At 42.7% G+C, this 18,805-nt stretch overlaps 1 protein-coding gene across 5 annotated transcripts in view; it reads right to left on the bottom strand.

Moving 5' to 3' along the window:
* The window catches only part of LOC120030895 (transcriptional regulator Erg-like), a 40,388-nt gene extending 21,931 nt beyond the window's left edge, over window positions 1-18,457 (bottom strand). For 3 of the 5 annotated variants that reach the window (XM_038976408.1, XM_038976412.1, XM_038976423.1), the window contains exons 1-2: window positions 18,300-18,457; window positions 6,088-6,305 (exon numbers count right to left, since the gene is read on the bottom strand). In XM_038976408.1, coding sequence (XP_038832336.1) covers window positions 6,088-6,305; window positions 18,300-18,317 — 236 coding nt within the window. In that variant the 5' untranslated portion in view covers window positions 18,318-18,457. The remainder of the gene's footprint in view (window positions 1-6,087; window positions 6,306-18,299) is intronic. The other 2 variants (XM_038976418.1, XM_038976428.1) reach the window with 1 other exon arrangement.
* Window positions 18,458-18,805: the final 348 nt, after the last annotated feature.

The raw sequence follows: 18,805 nt of genomic DNA, 5'->3' as shown, positions 1-18,805 counted from the left end.
CGGGATTCATCCAATGGCATTGAGGAGTACACCACCTCAGTCATCGGCTTCATCAATAAGTGCATCGATGATGTCGTCCCCACAGCGACCGTACCTACATATCCCAACCAGAAGCCATGGATTACAGGCAACATCCACATCGAGCTAAAGGCTCGAGCTGCAGCTTTCAAGGAGCGGGACTCTAATCCGGACGCCAATAAGATATCCTGCTATACCCTCAGACGAACCATTAAACAAGCAAAGCGTCAATACAGGATTAAGATTGAATCTTACTACACCGGCTCTGATGCTCGTCAGATGTGGCATGTCTTGAAAACTATTACGGACTACAAAGGGAAACCCAGACGCAAGCTGCCCAGTGACGTGAGCCTACCAGAAGAGCTAAATGCCTTTTATGCTCGCTTCGAGGCAAGCATCACTGAAGCATGCACAAGAGGTTCTGGGTGACTGTGTGATAACGCTCTCGGTAGCCGATGTGAGCAAGACCTTTAAATAGGTCAACATTCACAAAGCCGCGGGGCCAGATGGATGACCAGGACGTGCACTCAAAATAGGGGCGGACCAACTGGCAAGTGTCTTCACTGACATTTTCAACCTCTCCCTGACTGAGTCTGTAATACCTACGTATTTCAAGCAGACCACCATAGTCCCTGTGCCCAAGGAAGCGAAGGTAACCTACCTAAATGATTACCGCCCCGTGGCACTCATGTCGGTAGTCATTAAGTGCTTTGAAAGGCTAGCCATGGCTCACATCAACAGCATCCTCCCGGATACTCTAGACCCACTCCAATTCGCATACCGCCCCAACAGATCCACAGATGACGCAATCTCAATCGCACTCCACACTGCCCTTTTCCACCTGGACAAAAGGAACATGCTGTTCATTGACTATGGCTCAGCGTTCAACACCATAGAGCCCACCTAGCTCATCACCAAGCTAAGGAACCTGGGACTAAACACCTCCCTCTGCAACTGGATCCTGGACTTCCTTACGGGCTGCACCCAGGCGATAAGGATAGGCAGCAACACATATGCCTTACAGATCTTCAACACTGGGGCCCCTCAGGGGTGTGTACTTAGTCCCCTCCTGTACTCCCTGTTCACCCACGACTGCATGGCCAAACACAACTCCAACACCATCATTAAGTTTGCTGACGACACAACAGTGGTAGGCCTGATCACCGACAACGATGAGACACCCTATAGGGAGGAGGTCAGAGAACTGGCAGTGTGGTGCCAGGACAACAACCTCTCCCTCAATGTGAGCAAGACAAAGGAGCTGATAGTGGACTACAGGAAAAGGCGGTCCAAACAGGCCACATTAACATCAAAGGGGCTGTAGTGGAGCAGGTCGAGAGGTTCAAGTTCCTTGGTGTCCACATCACCAATGATCTATCATGGTCCGAACACACCAAGACAGTCGTGAAGAGGGCATGACAAAGCCTTTTTCCCCTCAGGAGACTGAAAAGATTTGGCATGGGTCCCCAGATCCTCAAAAAGTTATACAGCTGCACCATCGAGAGCATCCTGACCGGTTGCATCACCAGCTGGCATGGCAACTGCTCGGCATCTGACCATAAGGCGCTACAGAGGGTAGTGCGTACGGCCCAGTACATCACTGGGGACAAGCTATATAATAGGCGGTGTCAGAGGAAAGCCCATAAAATTGTCAGAGACTCCAGTCACCCAAGTCATAGACTGTTTTCTTTGCTACCTCACGGCAAGCGGTACCGGAGCGCCAAGTCTAGGACCAAAAGCCATAAGACTGCTGAACAATTAATCAAATGGCCACCGGACTATTACATTGACCCCCCCCCCCCCCCTCCATTTGTTTTGTACACTGCTGCTACTTGCTGTTTATTATCTATGCATAGTCACTTCACTCCTACCTACATGTACCAATTACCTCTAACCTGTACCCCCACACACTGACTCGGTACCGGTACCCCCTGTATATGGCCTCGTTACTGTTATGTTATTGTGTTACAGTTTATTATTTTTTACTTCAGTTTATTTGGTAAATATTTCCTTAACTCTTCTTGAACTGCACTGCTGGTTAAGGGCTTGTAAGTAAGCATTTCACGTTAAGGTCTACACTTGTTGTATTCGGCGCATGTGACAAATAAAGTTTAATTTGATTTGACAACCATTTTATTTTACTACAGTATTTATACTATAGTTTACTGTAGTATACTGTAGTATTTACAGTTAATACTACAGTTTTCACTATAGTGTTTTTCAGATTTTAGTCCGCAAAAACACTGCTGTGAATATTACAGTATTTATACCATAGTATACTATAGTATTTTTTCCCGTAGGCAGCGCACTTTCTCTATTGCCTCCCACCCAATATGAGTCACCATCAGAGGAGACTTTAAACTATTGTCCACAGGGCCCAGACACATGCTAAAACACATTCAACCGTCTCTATCACTTTACAGAGAGACAGAGATATAAGAAAGAGGGTGAGCTAGATAGAGTGTGTGAGAGAGAGCGAGAGAGACAAAGACAAAGAACAAACAATCCAAGGCAAACCTAGTGTAGAAGAGTGCAGGCGTCCCATCGGCTCTGACTTGAATCTAACATTGTTCATTCTTCTACAGGTTTGGGTCGGCTAATTCATCTGCCAAGAGGTTGGGCTCCTGGGCCCACTTCACTTCCCATAAACCCTGCTGCTGCTCACTGAGGGTACTGGCGTGGGGGAGCAATGGAGGGGGGCATGGGAGTGGTGGTCCACACACCAATTAAATCCAGATAATGAGGGTTGTCTCAGGACCCCTGCTAGCCCCCACATCAACATTCCCCGCAATAATTTCCATCGCTGAGGCTATCTGTCACCCAGCTGTACCCTTACACCTCCCATTTCGAAGCCATAACTCTGGCTGAAGAACCCCACTGCCATTGCATGTAACGGGGTCTTTAAAATGATCCACTCTAGAAACTGGACCAAACTCCTGGGATGCTTTGGAACACTCCGGGTTAAGCTTTGGGTCCCCAGATGCACACATACACATGCACGCCTTCACACAGACATACGGGTGTACACACACATGCACCACGCACGCATGCGAGCACACACACACAGCTCCCGGCGAGCAAACACCTGCAGTGTTCCTCCCTCCAAACACACACATGCTGTATCTTTATTTGGCAGTGCAGTAGGACTCCTTCTAGTAACCTAGTGAATACAGGGGAGGATGGTGGTGTGTGCAGGAGAAGCGGTGCTGTCTAAGTGTTCATCTCTGCTGTAAATCTTCCTCTGATCCCTGACTCGTCATTAATTGGAACAATTTTTCCCGTGTCCCACCGCCAGATAAATAAGGCACTCTGCTGGGGTGTCTGTGGAGATGCCTGCTCCAAGGATTGGGGATGGCTGTGTAGGGATGGGAGGGCTGGATGGATGGATGGAGGGGGGGTTCTTGCGCGTGTGAGACGTTATAAATATTACTGGCGGCCCTTTTTTTGGAGGGGTACAGCTGTTTTGAGTTTGGGATTCAAACAGCAGCAACTCTGTCTTGGATGGGGACTCAGGCGGCTCTGCCTGTTGTATTTTTCCCTCTGCCTCCTTCCCTCCTCTGAAGACGTCATTCAAGTTCCTCGTCTGTTTGGCAAGCAGTTCGGCTGCTGGCTGTCACCGTGTAGGCCAAGCAAGACTCTTTACTATTGATGGGCGGCTTTGGGTTTAAACAACAGACGTTCCTTTAACTGACTCTACACCACCGCATTACATTTTCTGCCCCTGTAATTCAAAATATTTACACTGTGAGTTTCGATTTCAGGCCGCAGCGTCCCGCCTGTTTAAAGAACATTCATAGAAATGCAGACAATAGACAGGAAATCAAGGCCACAGGCAGTGCGGCTGCAGCACAGTGCACAGTGGACCCCAGGGTGTAGCACTGTGACCCTTAGGACGAGGTGGTTCTTTGTTACTACACCCCTTGTAATGCTAGCACTCTCCAGAGCACACAGGATAAGGGCCAGACATATCCTACGGTATCATGTAGCTCAGTTGGATTACACTGTCCAGACAGATAAGTATATGTTAGGGTAGAACCTTAGGCAGGCCATCCTTCAAACTAAATTATATAGAATTTGCACTTAAGTGGGATCTTAGTTAGCAGATTGTAACAGGCTAATGTGATGCTCCATTAGCAGTTACAGGATAGGTCCTGTTTGGCGTAGCACAGAGAATTTTTGACCAACATTAACTTGGATACTATCTTCATTCTTGATTTGGCCAAACATGTGTCTTCTAAAATGTCCATGTCCAGTTGCAGGTGGTTCGTTTTGAATTGAGAAAATGCTCCTGAAAAAACTGTTTCCGGCGAGACCTAGTACCATGAAAAAACAGCTAGCTGGAGCTCGTCTGAGCGGTCGGCCTGCTATTAACTTATGCTGATTGCTTAGGTTCTGCTCACTACAGTGTTGTCCGGTTAGAACACCATGTTGAGGCCCATTACTGTCTTAATTGTCACTACCACACACATACACACACACATGCTGACACAGCTGCTTCCATTGAAGGGCTTTAAATAGATGTGGTTCTACAAAAGGCGGCGTAAACTATCATTAGGATGCATGCAGAGCAATACACAATAATATAGGCCTATATCATTGTAATAATATACAAAGTCTACATGCAAGTCAAGGAGATGTATAAACATAATGTATGATATTATACCTACAAATGACTGCTGTAATATAGCATGCAATACATGGATATGTGACCCGATTCAGGAAACTAGTCACTAAACTAAGTCACGACTTCACAGGAGAGCCGTTTGAACAGAAATGCCTTCTCGAACATGTGAACTTTCATGTGGCTTAATAAAAAATGTGTATGCCATCTGTAAATACAAATAAAATTGTTAAATTATGAGCCTTGTTCCTTGTTGGTTAAGCCACAGAAAAAGACAGCAACTTTCCCAATAATGAGTGGGCTGGACATGCCGAGAGATGAGTTCGGATTGGTCTGCCATATAGAGGGCTTCTGTTTATTTGAGCTAGTCAGTCCGTGTTGGTAATCCTGCCGAACACAGTTAAAAAAATAAAAAATGTATTGTGTAGTGGAGCTGCATAAGTGTTGCCCTTCACTTTCTGGAGGATCAAGTTTTGAAATCAGTAGAATTAGAGTATTATAGCTAAAGAGATGGAGAAAACACTTGTCTCCGGATTACATCTTCAAACTAAGGGCAACCGTGATATGGCATTCCTGACAGGGAGACGCGTCCATCATGCATGATGATATATACAGGTAAGATGGTCTTACGTTAGCTAGCTACATTTTCAGATATTACACGTTTCTAATTCTGACAGAAAGTGGTTTCATTTCAAGCTAAAGTGTACTGTTAGCTAGCTAAGTGTACTGTTAGTTAGCTAGCTGTTAGCTGCCTCCAAGCACCCTGATTGGTTGGATGAACATAGATGTGAAGGGTGATTGACAGGGTTGCAGGCCAATCGGATTGAGTCGGCCGGCCTTTTGTACAGCTACGTTCATAAAATGAATACATTTCTTGCTCCATGAAGTAATCCAACAATGTGTTTACCGCCATCTTGTCTATTTAAAATCTCTCATTGATCTCATTGATCTCATCTCAATCAATGAGAGAAGATTTGAAATAGACAAGATGGTAGTGTATACATTGTTGGATTACTTCATGGTAAATTGTATTTATTTATTTTAATAACGGAGCATTTATTTAATTCAAACAAACCACCTGCAACTGGACACGGACATTTTGTTTGGCCGAATCAAGAACGAAGACAGTATCTCCAAGTTAAGGTTGGCCGAAAATTCTCTGTGCTATGCCAAAACAGTAACAGCTAATGGATCTGTCATGTAAAGCAGGCCCTTTTGTATTGGCTCACCGAGCAGATATTTCTGCAGTTGCTCAGCACTGCTGATATTTTACTGAAAAAACACTTTCTTCAATGACTTGACCAAACAGACTCATAAGTAAGTAGTTAGGTTTCAAACAAATTCAAATTTAATACAATTTGAAATATCTATCCAAAGAAACTATTGGTTTCGCATTAAACCAACATGAAAGTCAATGTAGAAGTAAAGTTAATGGTGGACTGCTGTACCTTTTGCCGTTGACCTGTCCACTGTTGCACTCCATCTTGATGGTGACGCGGGCGGGTGGCTGGGACAGCCAGTCCTGCTGGTGCACCCTGGGGCTCATCTTGGCCGTCTGGCCATACTCGCTGGCCGACGCTGCCGTCATCTCCGCCTTGGCGTGGTGGGGAGTTCCGTAGGCACACTCAAACAGCGACTGGTCCTCACTCACCACTGACAACGCTTCCTGTATGCAGAAAGAAAAAACACAGACACATCCCTCTTAGATCTCCATTACAATCAAAGCTTCATTAACTTGATTTTGGCATTAACCAAGTACAATTGATTGATTTGGGATCCTAGGGGCTCTGCAAACATTACAGGTAATGTGTGACCAGTCTGTGATTTAAACAGTAAGCTCTACACACATAATGTGGTGGATATAATAGTAGATTGCAGTCTGATGAATACCTCCTTGTGCGCTCATTGTTTTGTTGGTAAAATGGCAGACAGAATGACCCCTGGAAAGTGCACCTAAAAACTAGGCCCCCTAATTATGGAGAGATTACCATGGCCAGTAAAAAGTTTCACTCACATCTACCTGGGTTGAATTAGAGCACAGCACAGAAGTATACGTTATGATTAAACCAGCAGGGTGTCTACCAGTCATAATACATGAAGTTCTCATTATACATTAATAATATCCACAAATGATCGAGAACATGGGCAAAGAGCACCAATATTAACCAACCTGACCCTCTTAACTTAGCCTCCACATGCTAATCCTAGTAACCACTAACATTTCAGAGGCATTATGTCCAACCTTTCGTCTTCCTCACAGGACAATAGCTACATCTTGGCATCACAAAGCTGAGGTAACATTCACCCAAAGCCAACCAGATGTGGATAGGCCTCCTTAAGAGTCTGGCTTCTGTTCTTTCTTTTGAGGTGCCCCTGCTGGCCACTGTCAGTCTGTCACCCAATGACTGCTTTAGGGGGTTTACACTTCTGACTTCACATTAAGTAGTCTGCACCAATGGCATTGAATTCAGTATGAATTGAATTAAACTTTTCAGGCTATCATAAATGTTCTGAATCTCCAAAGACTCTCCCCCGATTTAGCTATGAAAATAACTCAAGGCAAAGCAGGATAGTGTGGTTGACACAGATTGAGAGAGAATCAGGTTTTGTGCCCAGGTATTTTTTAGGCTATTGGGTTTGGTCAGGACATAGAGAGGATATTCTGTATTCAACTGCAGAGGAGTTTCAGTATACCGCTCCATGTTCTTACAGACTGACAGAGACAGTGAGAGCATGTCAGGAGTTTGTTGTGATGTTAGGAGACCACAGTCCTGCTAATATGTGGTTATCTCATCACTGGGTATCCTCCCTGAAATCACAATGGTGTCACGGCCTCACTCAGTTCCCCATGTGTCCTTGGACGCATCTTGCTCCAAGAAAGATTGAATCACATACAGCCCAAAACACAAACCATTGGAAAAGGCCTGCCTAAAATATAACAACTATGTTTACAGTGCACAGTAAATCTTTAGGATTTTTTTCCACATTCAAAGATTAAATGCACGTTCTATCTGAGAGACTCTTAATTTGAAAATCATAAATGTTGATTTGTCTACTATTTATATTTCAAAGTTCTTCCTGTTTCTTCCCGTCCATAACAAATCAATGGGACCCCACAGTTACCAAGTCCATTAAACACCTATGACTAACACAAGCATACACCTTTTCCCACAAATGCCATGACGTGGCAAACTGTCTCTAATTTTCCCAGTATTGTTGTTAAATTCTTTTTGCCAAACACTGTATTTTGGTTACATATACCAGAGTCCCACCGTTTCCTTAGTTCCTTCCTCTGTGCTCCTTAGCCCTCCTTAACTTGCCCTTCCTCTCTCTCTATTGCGGAAGGAGTGCCCCTTGAACATCTCGGAGTAAGTGACCCGCCCTGATCTGGTGACAGGTCTAGACCCTGGCCTCAAATCAGTTAGGAGGAAAAGGAAGCCTTCTCGGAAAGCAGATTATTCTAGTGGGGACTGGTCTTCCCTGATATGTCAGCTGCAAACCACATTACAGAGCAGAGCAGGCCAGGCACATTGACCCTCACCTGAGAGAGGAAGGAGAGAGGGGGGCAGAGAGAGAGAGAGAGAGATGGAATGGGATAGGAACATAGAAAGAGAGAAAGAAAAATAGAGAAAGAGGGTCCAGTGGTTAGAGATAGAGGACAGCAGAGCATGATATACATGAGGTGACCCCAGCCAGCATGAACAAGGGGCACACACACACAGCTTTTGTTCATCCAACACAAACAGAAGAAAACCAAATCCACTCACAGCTTACAGTATGTTCAGCCATTATCCTATGTAAAAGACTATAAAGCCAGGAACCAACCAGAAAGCAACCAACTGACAGGCTAACTGAGAGATCCGTCATCAATCACAGTTGGGATTTTTGATAAACGTGTGGATTAAAACCAATTAGTGGCATTTTAATGCAGTAAGTTTACATTGTGTCTGGGAAACAAGTTATGGAAAACACTGGAAAGTAGTTATTGGAAAATATTTGGCCGTCATCAAGCCAACAGGAATATGTGAGAAAACAACATGACTCTCTAGTGGAGAGCACAACAGCACAAGAGTCTGTCTTGCCCCAAACTCAGTACAGTGCATTCCTCTATGGCCCATTATCCCTCTTCTGAGGAAAGTGAGAGATTGTTTCACAACCTTAGTGTCCCGGGCCAAAGAAAATGAACACTGAATTAGGCAGGGAAGAAACAGGCTGCTCTAAGCCCAGTGTTCCAACTGAACACTGAATCCACCAGAAAATAATTCATATAATGTATACATTCAGGGAGGTCCTCTGTGGTAGCATGTAGTGGAGTTCCACGGGCTGACACTCAAATGGGCAGCAACATGGCCTTCTGGGTAGGGAAATGAACTGGTGACCAGAGGGCAGCTGGTTCAAATCAGAACTTGAGCCCCTCCAAGGCATTTATAGTAGATTATCCTCCATAAATATTGAGCTTTATAAGTGGAAAATTGGTGTAATACACTGTTAATTTCACCTCATATAATGCTGGGCAAATCACATTTAGTAACAGTCAAAATAATGTTAGCCTGAGCTGGTTTACAGTACTTTTTGGTGGCCATTTTGTCGTAAAACATTCCTTCCAAAACCTGTCCCTTTAGCTCCAGTGTCTCCTGGGTAATTCTGACCATATAAAGTAACATACAGAGCCATGGCCACAGTGTATTAGTCCCTCTAGTCCTGTAGTCTCTCTCAATGAGGCAATTGGACTCATTCATGCAGAATGTCCCAGGAAGCCTTCCCAATGAGATATGGTGTGGTGTGGCTGCTCACAGGAAGCTCCCCTTCTCCCAGCATTTCCTGCATTGAAAGTTCCTGATAGTGCAGGAGGGGTATCAGGAGATGAGGAGTGCACAAGAGGAAGTGCTCGTCCATCGGCATTTTGATTGTGGCCGAAAGACTTGAAACACTAATGGAGTTGATGGGTGGATGAAGAGAGGGAGAAAGAGAGAAAAGGGAGGGAGTGGGAGGGAGTACGTCCTACCATTTTAACACAGCAGGACATTGGGCAGTCAACCTTGCTATAACGTCAGTAGTGCAGGTTAAGGCCTCACACTTCCCACTCCTGCCATCAGGCGCATCAGTGATGTAGTGGAGGGTATATGCCGTATACTCGCTTAGTTTTCAGTGGGCATTGGGTATACTCACTTCCTAATCCCCACGATGCGTATCAAAATATTGTAGTGGAGGTATACGCCGTATGAGGCTGATGGAATAGATCACAATATTTAGCTTAACATTTAACTATTATTTACTTACATTTTAGGCGTATAAATGTGCACCCGGCAGTAGGCCTACACGCAAATGTTCCAAAATAATGATGCCAATGATAGGCCTAACCTAGGGCTGTTGCGGTGACCGTATTACTGTCACACGGTGGTCACAAGTCATGAAGGCAGTCAAATTCAACGTGACCATTTAGTCACGGTAATTAGGCTTCTCCAAGCTCTGATGCTGCTGATGGTCATTAGTAGCCTAACAAACTTGCTAACTGCCTGGTACTCAGAACTCTATTGTCCCTCTAATCACTCTGACATCAATGCAAATGTATTCGAAAATCGAAAACAGAGTGATGGCCTCTATTGATCCCATCAGCTTTCTATAGGCTAGGCCTGCTATATTTATTTCTCAACTTTCATAATATTAAGCACATTGCTTATCTTTACAACAGAAGTATAGCCTACCTGACTGGCACAGGAAAAGTGTCCTCCATTTGCTGTTTAAATGCATAGATGACATGTATTTTTCCCCCTTACCCTGTTTCAAGATGATAATGGTCCATTCTAAATCAAAACAAATTTCACACAGACAAGATTAAATCAAGAATAGTCTGATGGGTGACAATAATAGCCTATCACAATTATATATTATCACTTGTGACTGATGCCCAGAGTAAATCAAGAAACAATATATTTTTTTTGCTACTTTGTGTAATCTTTGTTGCACACCTCATGTACGCCGCACTCTGGGCTAAGGGCACAATGGCTGCAAAGGGCATGGAATTTTTTTGTGTGCGTTACGGCCACATAAAGGGGATGCCGCCAGGAAATTCGAGGCATTAGCAAGTGCTTGTCAAATTGAGAGACTAATGAAGTGTGTACAGCCTGCGCAAAAAACAAAGCAGAGCTCATGCCTTTCAAGCGCCGTTTAAAAAAAAATCATCATTAGAGTCGCATCAAGCAGCCTTACAACGTATTAAAAATCAAAACATATAGCCCAATGTTTGTAGAACAACTAAAGTTACATGAATAACTCTAAATTAAGCATACATGAGTACCTATTTCTTTGTTAACCACTCAACACAGAATGGCTGCATGTGCGCACTTCCTCAAATCGTTTGGAGAAAATATCCTTTCTATTTTATTCAGCTTTGTTTAAATGTTTTCTTCATATTATAAAATAATATAAATTAATGCCACAGAATCCTAAGCAAATCTTGTCTGCTAAATGAGCTAGTGTAGCCCACAGCCATTTGGCATAGCCAGATAAGGACCTAACATAAAGACAACTCAGAGTATGCTATTCTGTTCTTCTGAAAGACTACATTTTCTTTACATCATGTTTATTTAGACCTGTCTAAAATAAATAATGTATTTATTGTGAAGGTGTAGGCTATATTACATGGATTTATTTGACTTTTCAAAATGTAGACGTTCCAAAGGTCTGCATCAGTGGCTTGTAGGCTATGTGTGGAAGCTAGGAGATGCTAAATGTGTTTATTTTAATAAATGGTCAATTACCGTGAGACCGACAGTTATTTGCTTGAAAATCACCACCTGACGAAATTTCGTGACCGCCACAGCCCTAGCCTAACCATCCTCTGTTAGATGGAAAGGCTTTCCCAAAAACCTCAGTGAAATGTTAACTAGCTTCAAAGTAGCCTATGCTTTTAATTAGCTGTTTTATGATTTTGATATTCTCTTGTGAATTCTATGGTTTTTTACTAGATTTCCTGTAGTTGTTCATGTTGTCTGTCTGTAATTGTGTAATGACTTGGTGCTGCCTATCTTGGCCAGGACGCTCTTGAAAAAGAGATTTCAAATCTCAATGAGCCCTTCCTGAATAAATAAAGGTTAAATAAAAAATAAATAAAATATGCATACCTGGCAGAATGATATCATGATTATTTGCATCAATCAAATAACAACACAATGTCAAATGCAGGTAGCCTAGTCAAATAATTAGCATCCAATTACATTAACCATTACTCTCTCGCAGGAATTCCACTAACGGTCCGTATGTAGGCAAACGTAGCTGCTGCTCATTCTGTTTGCTCGAAAATGGATAAATGGTTAAAAAAAAGTAAGGCCCGTGTCCATAGAGACACATACCAGCTCTACTGGTAGTACTACCAGCAGTACTACCCCTGCACCTGTCGACGACACAAGTTGTTCTGCTTCCATGAGCACATCCAATGCAAGCATCAGTAATTCTACATTTGTTGTTAGCCCAGCTAGTATGGACACTGACAGTTGTGAATCTGATGCAGCCGAAGAGCTACTGCCCCCTTACCCGGGAAAGCATCGAACAACAGACAGTGTCGTTGAACCATCGAAGAGGCGCAAATATGATGAGAACTACGTTGATTTGGGGTTCACTTATATTGGGAGTAGTGCATTTCCTCAGCCACAGTGTGTTTAATGTGATAAAGTACTATCTCACAACTTGATGAAACCTTCACTCTTGAGCAGACATTTAGAAACCAATTTGCCAATTTGAAAAATAAGCCCTAGGACTTTTTTGAGCGAGAATTAAGACGACTTTCGAGTAGTAAGACATGTATAAAAGCAACAGATACCATTAATAAGAGGGGGCTAGAAGTGTCTTATATGGTGAGCTACCGAGTGGCTAGGACAGGCAAGCCCCATACTATTGTGGAGGACTAAATTCTTCCTGCTGCCGCGGATATGGCTGGGACAATGCTGGGGGAAAAGGCCCCAAAAAACTATACAGACAATTCCTTCATCAAACAACACTGTTTCATGACGCATAAGTGACATGGCAGGAGATGTTTTAAAACAATTACTGCTTTGCATACAAGACAGTGAATTATATGCGTTACAGCTGGATGAGTCAACAGACGTGGCGGGCCTTGCACAGCTGCTGGTATATGTCCGTTACGTTTATTGGGAGTTAATTAAGGAAGACATCCTCTTCTGCAAACCACTGGAAACCAGGACAACAGGAGAGGATATTTTTAAAGTACTGGACAGCTTTGTGACATCAAATTGACGTTGGTGGTCAAGATGTGTTGGTATCTGTACCGATGGCGCAAAAACCATGACAGGGAGACATAGTGGAGTGGTAACGTGCGTGCAAGCAGTTGCGCCCAACGCCACTTGGGTACACTGCAGCATCCACCGAGAGGCTCTTGCTGCCAAGGGAATGCCTGACAGCTTGAAATACGTTTTGGACACTACAGTGAAAATGGTTAACTTTGTTAAAGCAAGGCCCCTGAACTCTATTTTCTGCACTATTCAATGATATGGGCAGCGAACCTATGAATTTCTGACTCTGTTGACAGCCTCATTTAACTGTTTCAATGGTGATGCCCTTTGCAACCACGTACCTATGTGAGAGTGGATTCTCGGCATTCACTAGCATTAAAACTAAATACAGGCACAGACCTGTGTGTGGAAAATGATTTAAGACTGAGACTCTCTCCAATACAACCCAACATTGCAGAGTTATGTGCATCCTTTCAAGTGCACCCTTCTCATTAACCCGTGGTGAGTTATTCACCATTTTCAATGAACAAATAAGGTTTTATATGTAAGATGGTTAAATAAAGAGCAAAATTATTGATTTTATTATATTATAATTTGTGCCCTGGTCCTATAAGAGCTCTTTGTCACTTCCCACGAGCCGGGTTGTGACAAAAACTCACAATCATTCTTATGTTTAATAAATGTATCGTGTAGTGTGTGTGTGGCAGGCTTACAATGATGGTAAAAAACAACATTTGAGAGTGCGCTGACCCTGCTACGCAGCTGGAGGTTGAATGTTTGAAGGGGTACGGGACTGTGAAAAGTTTGGGAACCACTGGTCTACACTATACTTGCTTGTTTTCTCACATAAACTGAAATTATGCGAACTATTAGAATCTTCGCACCCAGGAAATGGCGACGCGATTTCTGCATATTGTTATGGACTTAGAAGATCAAATGTTGTTGTTTTTCTATTGAAAAAGTGTGACTTTGAGGGCAAACCTATGAATTTCTGACTCTGTTGACAGCCTCATTTATCTCTTTCAATAGTAGGCATACTATTAGTCTACTTGCACAGTACAGCTTGGGTTGGCCTGACTATGAAAGACCAATACGGGAATGATACTTTTATGTCATTCAGAGTGTATGTCACTTTCTCATATAATTTTTTTTAAAGGGCTCCTTTCCTTTGCCGGGTGGGCCCTTTTTAAAAAAATTATTAGAGTATACCCACATCTCCAGGCACCACTACACCACTGGGGGGCACCCATTCTGGATGTTGTTTTAGCAGCCCCCACCCTGATTTCACCAAAGATGGTGGATGAATGAAGATGTCCCACTCGGGCTGCTTACCATTGAAAATAAATGTCAGTTCCGGTCTAATTAACAAGGTGACTCTCCCATAGGCACCAGTGCCTTAGCAGCTGTGTTTGGTCTGCTTAGTTCATTGACTGTACATGAACCCTACTATGACTTGACAGAGACAAACCTTACTAGTCCAAAACACAAGATCCATTCTTCTGTTACATTTCCACAAAAGCCATTTCCTTAGCATAGAAAAGCAGTATGGTCTGTACATTACTGCTGGAAAGAGTGTTTTGTTTCAGAACAGAATTAATGTTGTTGCATCGTTGATGTCCTATGATGAATAATTTTCAGAGGTCTTGATTTGGCAGTAACACATGTTATGGAGAAAGAGACGGAGCTGTTGCGTGTGGTACAGGCCACTTGTGATGTGTGAAACTATAATACAGTGTGAAACTTGGCTGTGGCCCACAATAAGCTTGGAAAGCTGCAGTTTGAAAAATGATGGGTGCATTTATTTCCATAGGTCAGTGACAAAGTTTGGCCACAGCCTCAGACACAAAGCCACAGTGCTACAGAGATTGGTTAGCCACAACTTCCTGTATTCCCCTCTGGTATGTGCATTACACACACACATACACGGCATCTGCATTGTTTGTCTTAGTTCTGTCCGTAGGCGGGTATGATAATCTGTTTTGTTTGTGTCCTGATATCCTGATGTGGTTGACTCAATGAATCGATGACACACTTTTCATTGTGAAATGTTGTACAATGTATGATGTTAGTTCTTATTTATTTTTGTACATTTTAGGACTAAAGAAGTGGCTATGGGCTGACACATTCTTTTGTACCATTTTTCTTTTCTTTTTTTTCTTTTCAAACAATAACAACCATGTAAAGTTAACAGGTAGGTCTACCATGAACATTTCTGATTGGTTGGGGATACGATCTGTTATCTGAATGATTAAAAAAATGTCCCTCCAAAAATGTTCCCTTATGTTCTGTGAACATTTCTTACTAGCTGTGTACTACATACTACTAGATACTAGAGGCCCCAACTCACTGGCCTCAGAAAAAACACTGTTTAAGACTATAGACTGTCCACTAAGGTTGGGTGGTATACCGTATATGCTATATTAACTGTATATACCGTATCCTGGGGTATTTCGAAATACCCTAGGTATGATTTTCCAATAGTGTCAATACGTTTTTAAAAATTATTATATATATTTATATACATTTTTTATACTTTTTAAATAAATACCTGCAGTTAAGTTGTGCACTAGATAATAGATAAAGCAGATTGCATTCATTATTTTGCCTGTTAGATAACTAGATAACTAGATAACTATGAAGCTTGCCGGTACTAGTTTCCCAAAACAGCTGTTCAAGCCAGTCATGTGTGTTTGTTTACAAAGAAACACAACGAGCAAACTGGGAGCACTCCTGCAGCACAACTTAAGTGAGGTGATCAAAATCAAATCAAACTTTATTTCTCACATGCGCCGAATACAACAAGTGTAGATCTTACCGTGAAATGCTTACATACAAGCCCTTAACCAACAGTGTAGTTCAAGAAGAGAAAATATTTACCAAATAAACTAAAGTAAAAATTTAAAAAAAAATCCTCAACACGGGGGCCCCTCAGGGGTGTATGCTCAGTCCCCACTTGTACTCCCTGTTCACCCATGACTGCATGGCCAAGCACGACTCCAAAACCATCATTAAGTTTGCAGACGACACAACAGTGGTAGGCCTGATCACCGACAACGATAAGACAGCCTATAGGGAGGAGGTCAGAGACCTGGCAGTGTGGTTCCAGGATAACAACCTCTCCCTCAACGTGATCAAGACAAAGGAGATGATCGTGGACTACAGGAAATGGAGGGCCGAGCACGCCCCCATTCTCAGCGACTGGGCCGCAGTGGAGCAGGTTGAGAGCTTCAAGTTCCTTGGTGTCCAGATCATCAACGAACTATCAGTGTCCAAACACACCAAGACAGTTGTGAAGAGGGCATGACAATGCCTATTCCGCCTAAGGAGACTGAAAAGATTTGGCATGGGTCCTCAGATCCTCAAAAAGTTATACAGCTGCACCACTGAGAGCATCCTGACTGGTTGCATCACTGCCTGGTATGGCAACTGCTCGGCCTCCGACCGCAAGGCACTACAGAGGGTAGTGCGTACACCCCAGTACATCACTGTGACCAAGCTTCCTGCCATCCAGGACCTCTATACCAGGCGGTGTCAGAGGAAGGCCCTAAAAATTGTCAAAGACTCCAGCCACCCTAGTCATAGACTGTTCTCTCTGCTACCGCACGGCAAGCTGTACCGGTGCGCCAAGTCTATGTCCAATAGGCTTCTAAACAGCTTCTACCCCCAAGCCATAAGACTCCTGAACAACTAATCAAATATCTACCCGGACTATTTACATTGACCCCCCCACCCCCACCCCCACCCCCATTTTTAACACTGCTGCTACTTTCTGTTTATTATCTATGCATAGTCACTTTACCTACATGTACATATTACATGAAATACCTCGACTAACCTGTGCCCCCACACATTGACTCTGTACCGGTACCCCCGTATATAGCCGCGTTACTGTTATTTTATTGTTGCTCTTAATTATTTGTTATTTTTCTAGTTTCTAGTTTCTACTTTTATTTTATTTTTTTCATTATCTTAACACTTATTTTTCTTAAAACTGCATGGTTGGTTAAGGGCTTGTAAGTAAACTGTAAGGTCTACCTACACCTGTTGTATTCGGCACATCTGACAAATATAATTTGATTTGATTTTATAGCAATCCATAAAATATGATGTATCTCCATCAGGTACAAACCCGAAGAAGCGCTGATAACTGGAATTAACCCTGCCAAAGTTAACAGGGGGAGGTCGACGACAAAGCAGCCTGCTTTAGAACTGTTTTAACAATGTTTTAACATTTCTAAATCAGTTCCACACAAAGCCAAAGCACCAAGAAGGAGTTTATAAACAGCGGTCACACTCCTTTCTCCCTGGGACCTCAACTGAAACGCAGAACCAGTGCCACAATATAACAGGTCACAAAGGAACAAGCTCCCTCTCTAAACATTTGGATTCTACTCCCAAACTGCAACTGTTTACATCCAATGCCAGCAAGACAGCTGATTATGTAATTATTGCTTCCCTGCCTTGGTTTTATTGTTCACACTGTGTTTAGGATCAGGTTGTAAACATCTTTGTGCTGACACTGGCAGATGCACTAGAGAGTGGAAAGCTTAGATGCCGTGTTTAATTAGGTTTCCAGGTGACTTAGACTCCCTAGCCAGTTTGTTCAGTATGTGGGTGAGACACCAATTGCTGCTTTCCTCCTCTGTCCATTGTCTTATAGGTCTTCTTACAGTAACACAAAGCTAGTTACTTGATAGACTAGGATAGCCATATCAAAGTATTAACTATTTACTACTACAGTATTTACAACTATTTACAATTAATTTAGATTTTGATGTGAACATAGGCATTAATGCAACAATAGCATGACAAAGTCTTCAGAAAATGTAAACCTCCAATCATTTTCAGTTTCTTCAGAACAGGATTACATTTTTCAGTTCAAAGCATCATTTTCTTAGATGGTTCTTTGACAAATACCACAGATTTTGAAAATATTTGTACGAACATTTGCAAATCTTAGAAAACATAGAACATATCAAACTGCATGACTTCCCTGAAACAAAATAGAGAACAATACAAATTATTTGATTTTCTTTGGTAAAAATATCACAGCAAAAATATTTTAACTTAAATAGTGGTGTCCCTCCAAATAATAATGGATAAAAATGTAAAGTCTGCTTCATTTGTTTAAAAGACAAGCCAGCTCAAATCACTTTAGCATCCGAAAGAATGAAATCGCAGATTTTGTCATTACCCCAAAGATTTTTTTAAACCGTGCAGGCCAGCCGAATAGGAAAAAGGACATTTGCAAAGAAATCTTGTCGTACCACTATGGCAGAAGGGTGTTACCCCTGCCTGTTTGGTAAGTATTTCTGTACGGTGCCACACAAACTAAAGACAATGCCCAAGCATTACAGAAAATGACCAATAAAATCCCAAAAGTTTGCGAAAACGTTCTAAAATGGATTTACCTTGATGGTGCTCGCCATATTTGTTCAGGACCTTTCAATCCTGGTAAAACACAATGGTATAAATTTGAATATAATTTTTTTCTGGACAGCAAGCTAGTTGAGGTTCCACTAAGCGTCGTTTGGAGCGGATGAGATTGTGCTAACGTTGGGAAGTGAAGTCAGCCAATAGCAGGAAGAGGTTTCTATTGGTTCTGGCCACCGCAACTCGAAGAAACAGGATATTTGGGAGTGAGGAGATAAGAAGTGTTAAAAAAAGTTGTTATTCTTGATGATGTGTGTTAGAAGTTTTATTTTTTAGTGAGGAGGGGTAAGGTTGTAGGGGGGATCTAGCCAAGAAGGCTGATCTGAGGGGGTCTCTACTGACACAGGCAGGTGCGAAGTGTGTGTCTGTGTGTGTCTCAGACAGACATAAACCCATGACAGGATGCAGATGTCTGATCCTACGGTCCATACTTGACACGCTTGCCTGCCATGAGCCTCTCTAGAGGCCTAACAGTTGAGGATAG

Source organism: Salvelinus namaycush, chromosome 3, assembly GCF_016432855.1.
Source record: "Salvelinus namaycush isolate Seneca chromosome 3, SaNama_1.0, whole genome shotgun sequence".
Classification (NCBI taxonomy): domain Eukaryota; kingdom Metazoa; phylum Chordata; class Actinopteri; order Salmoniformes; family Salmonidae; genus Salvelinus; species Salvelinus namaycush.
The sequence above is the reverse complement of the archived record's forward strand: the minus strand, read 5'-3'. Positions and strand labels throughout refer to the sequence as shown.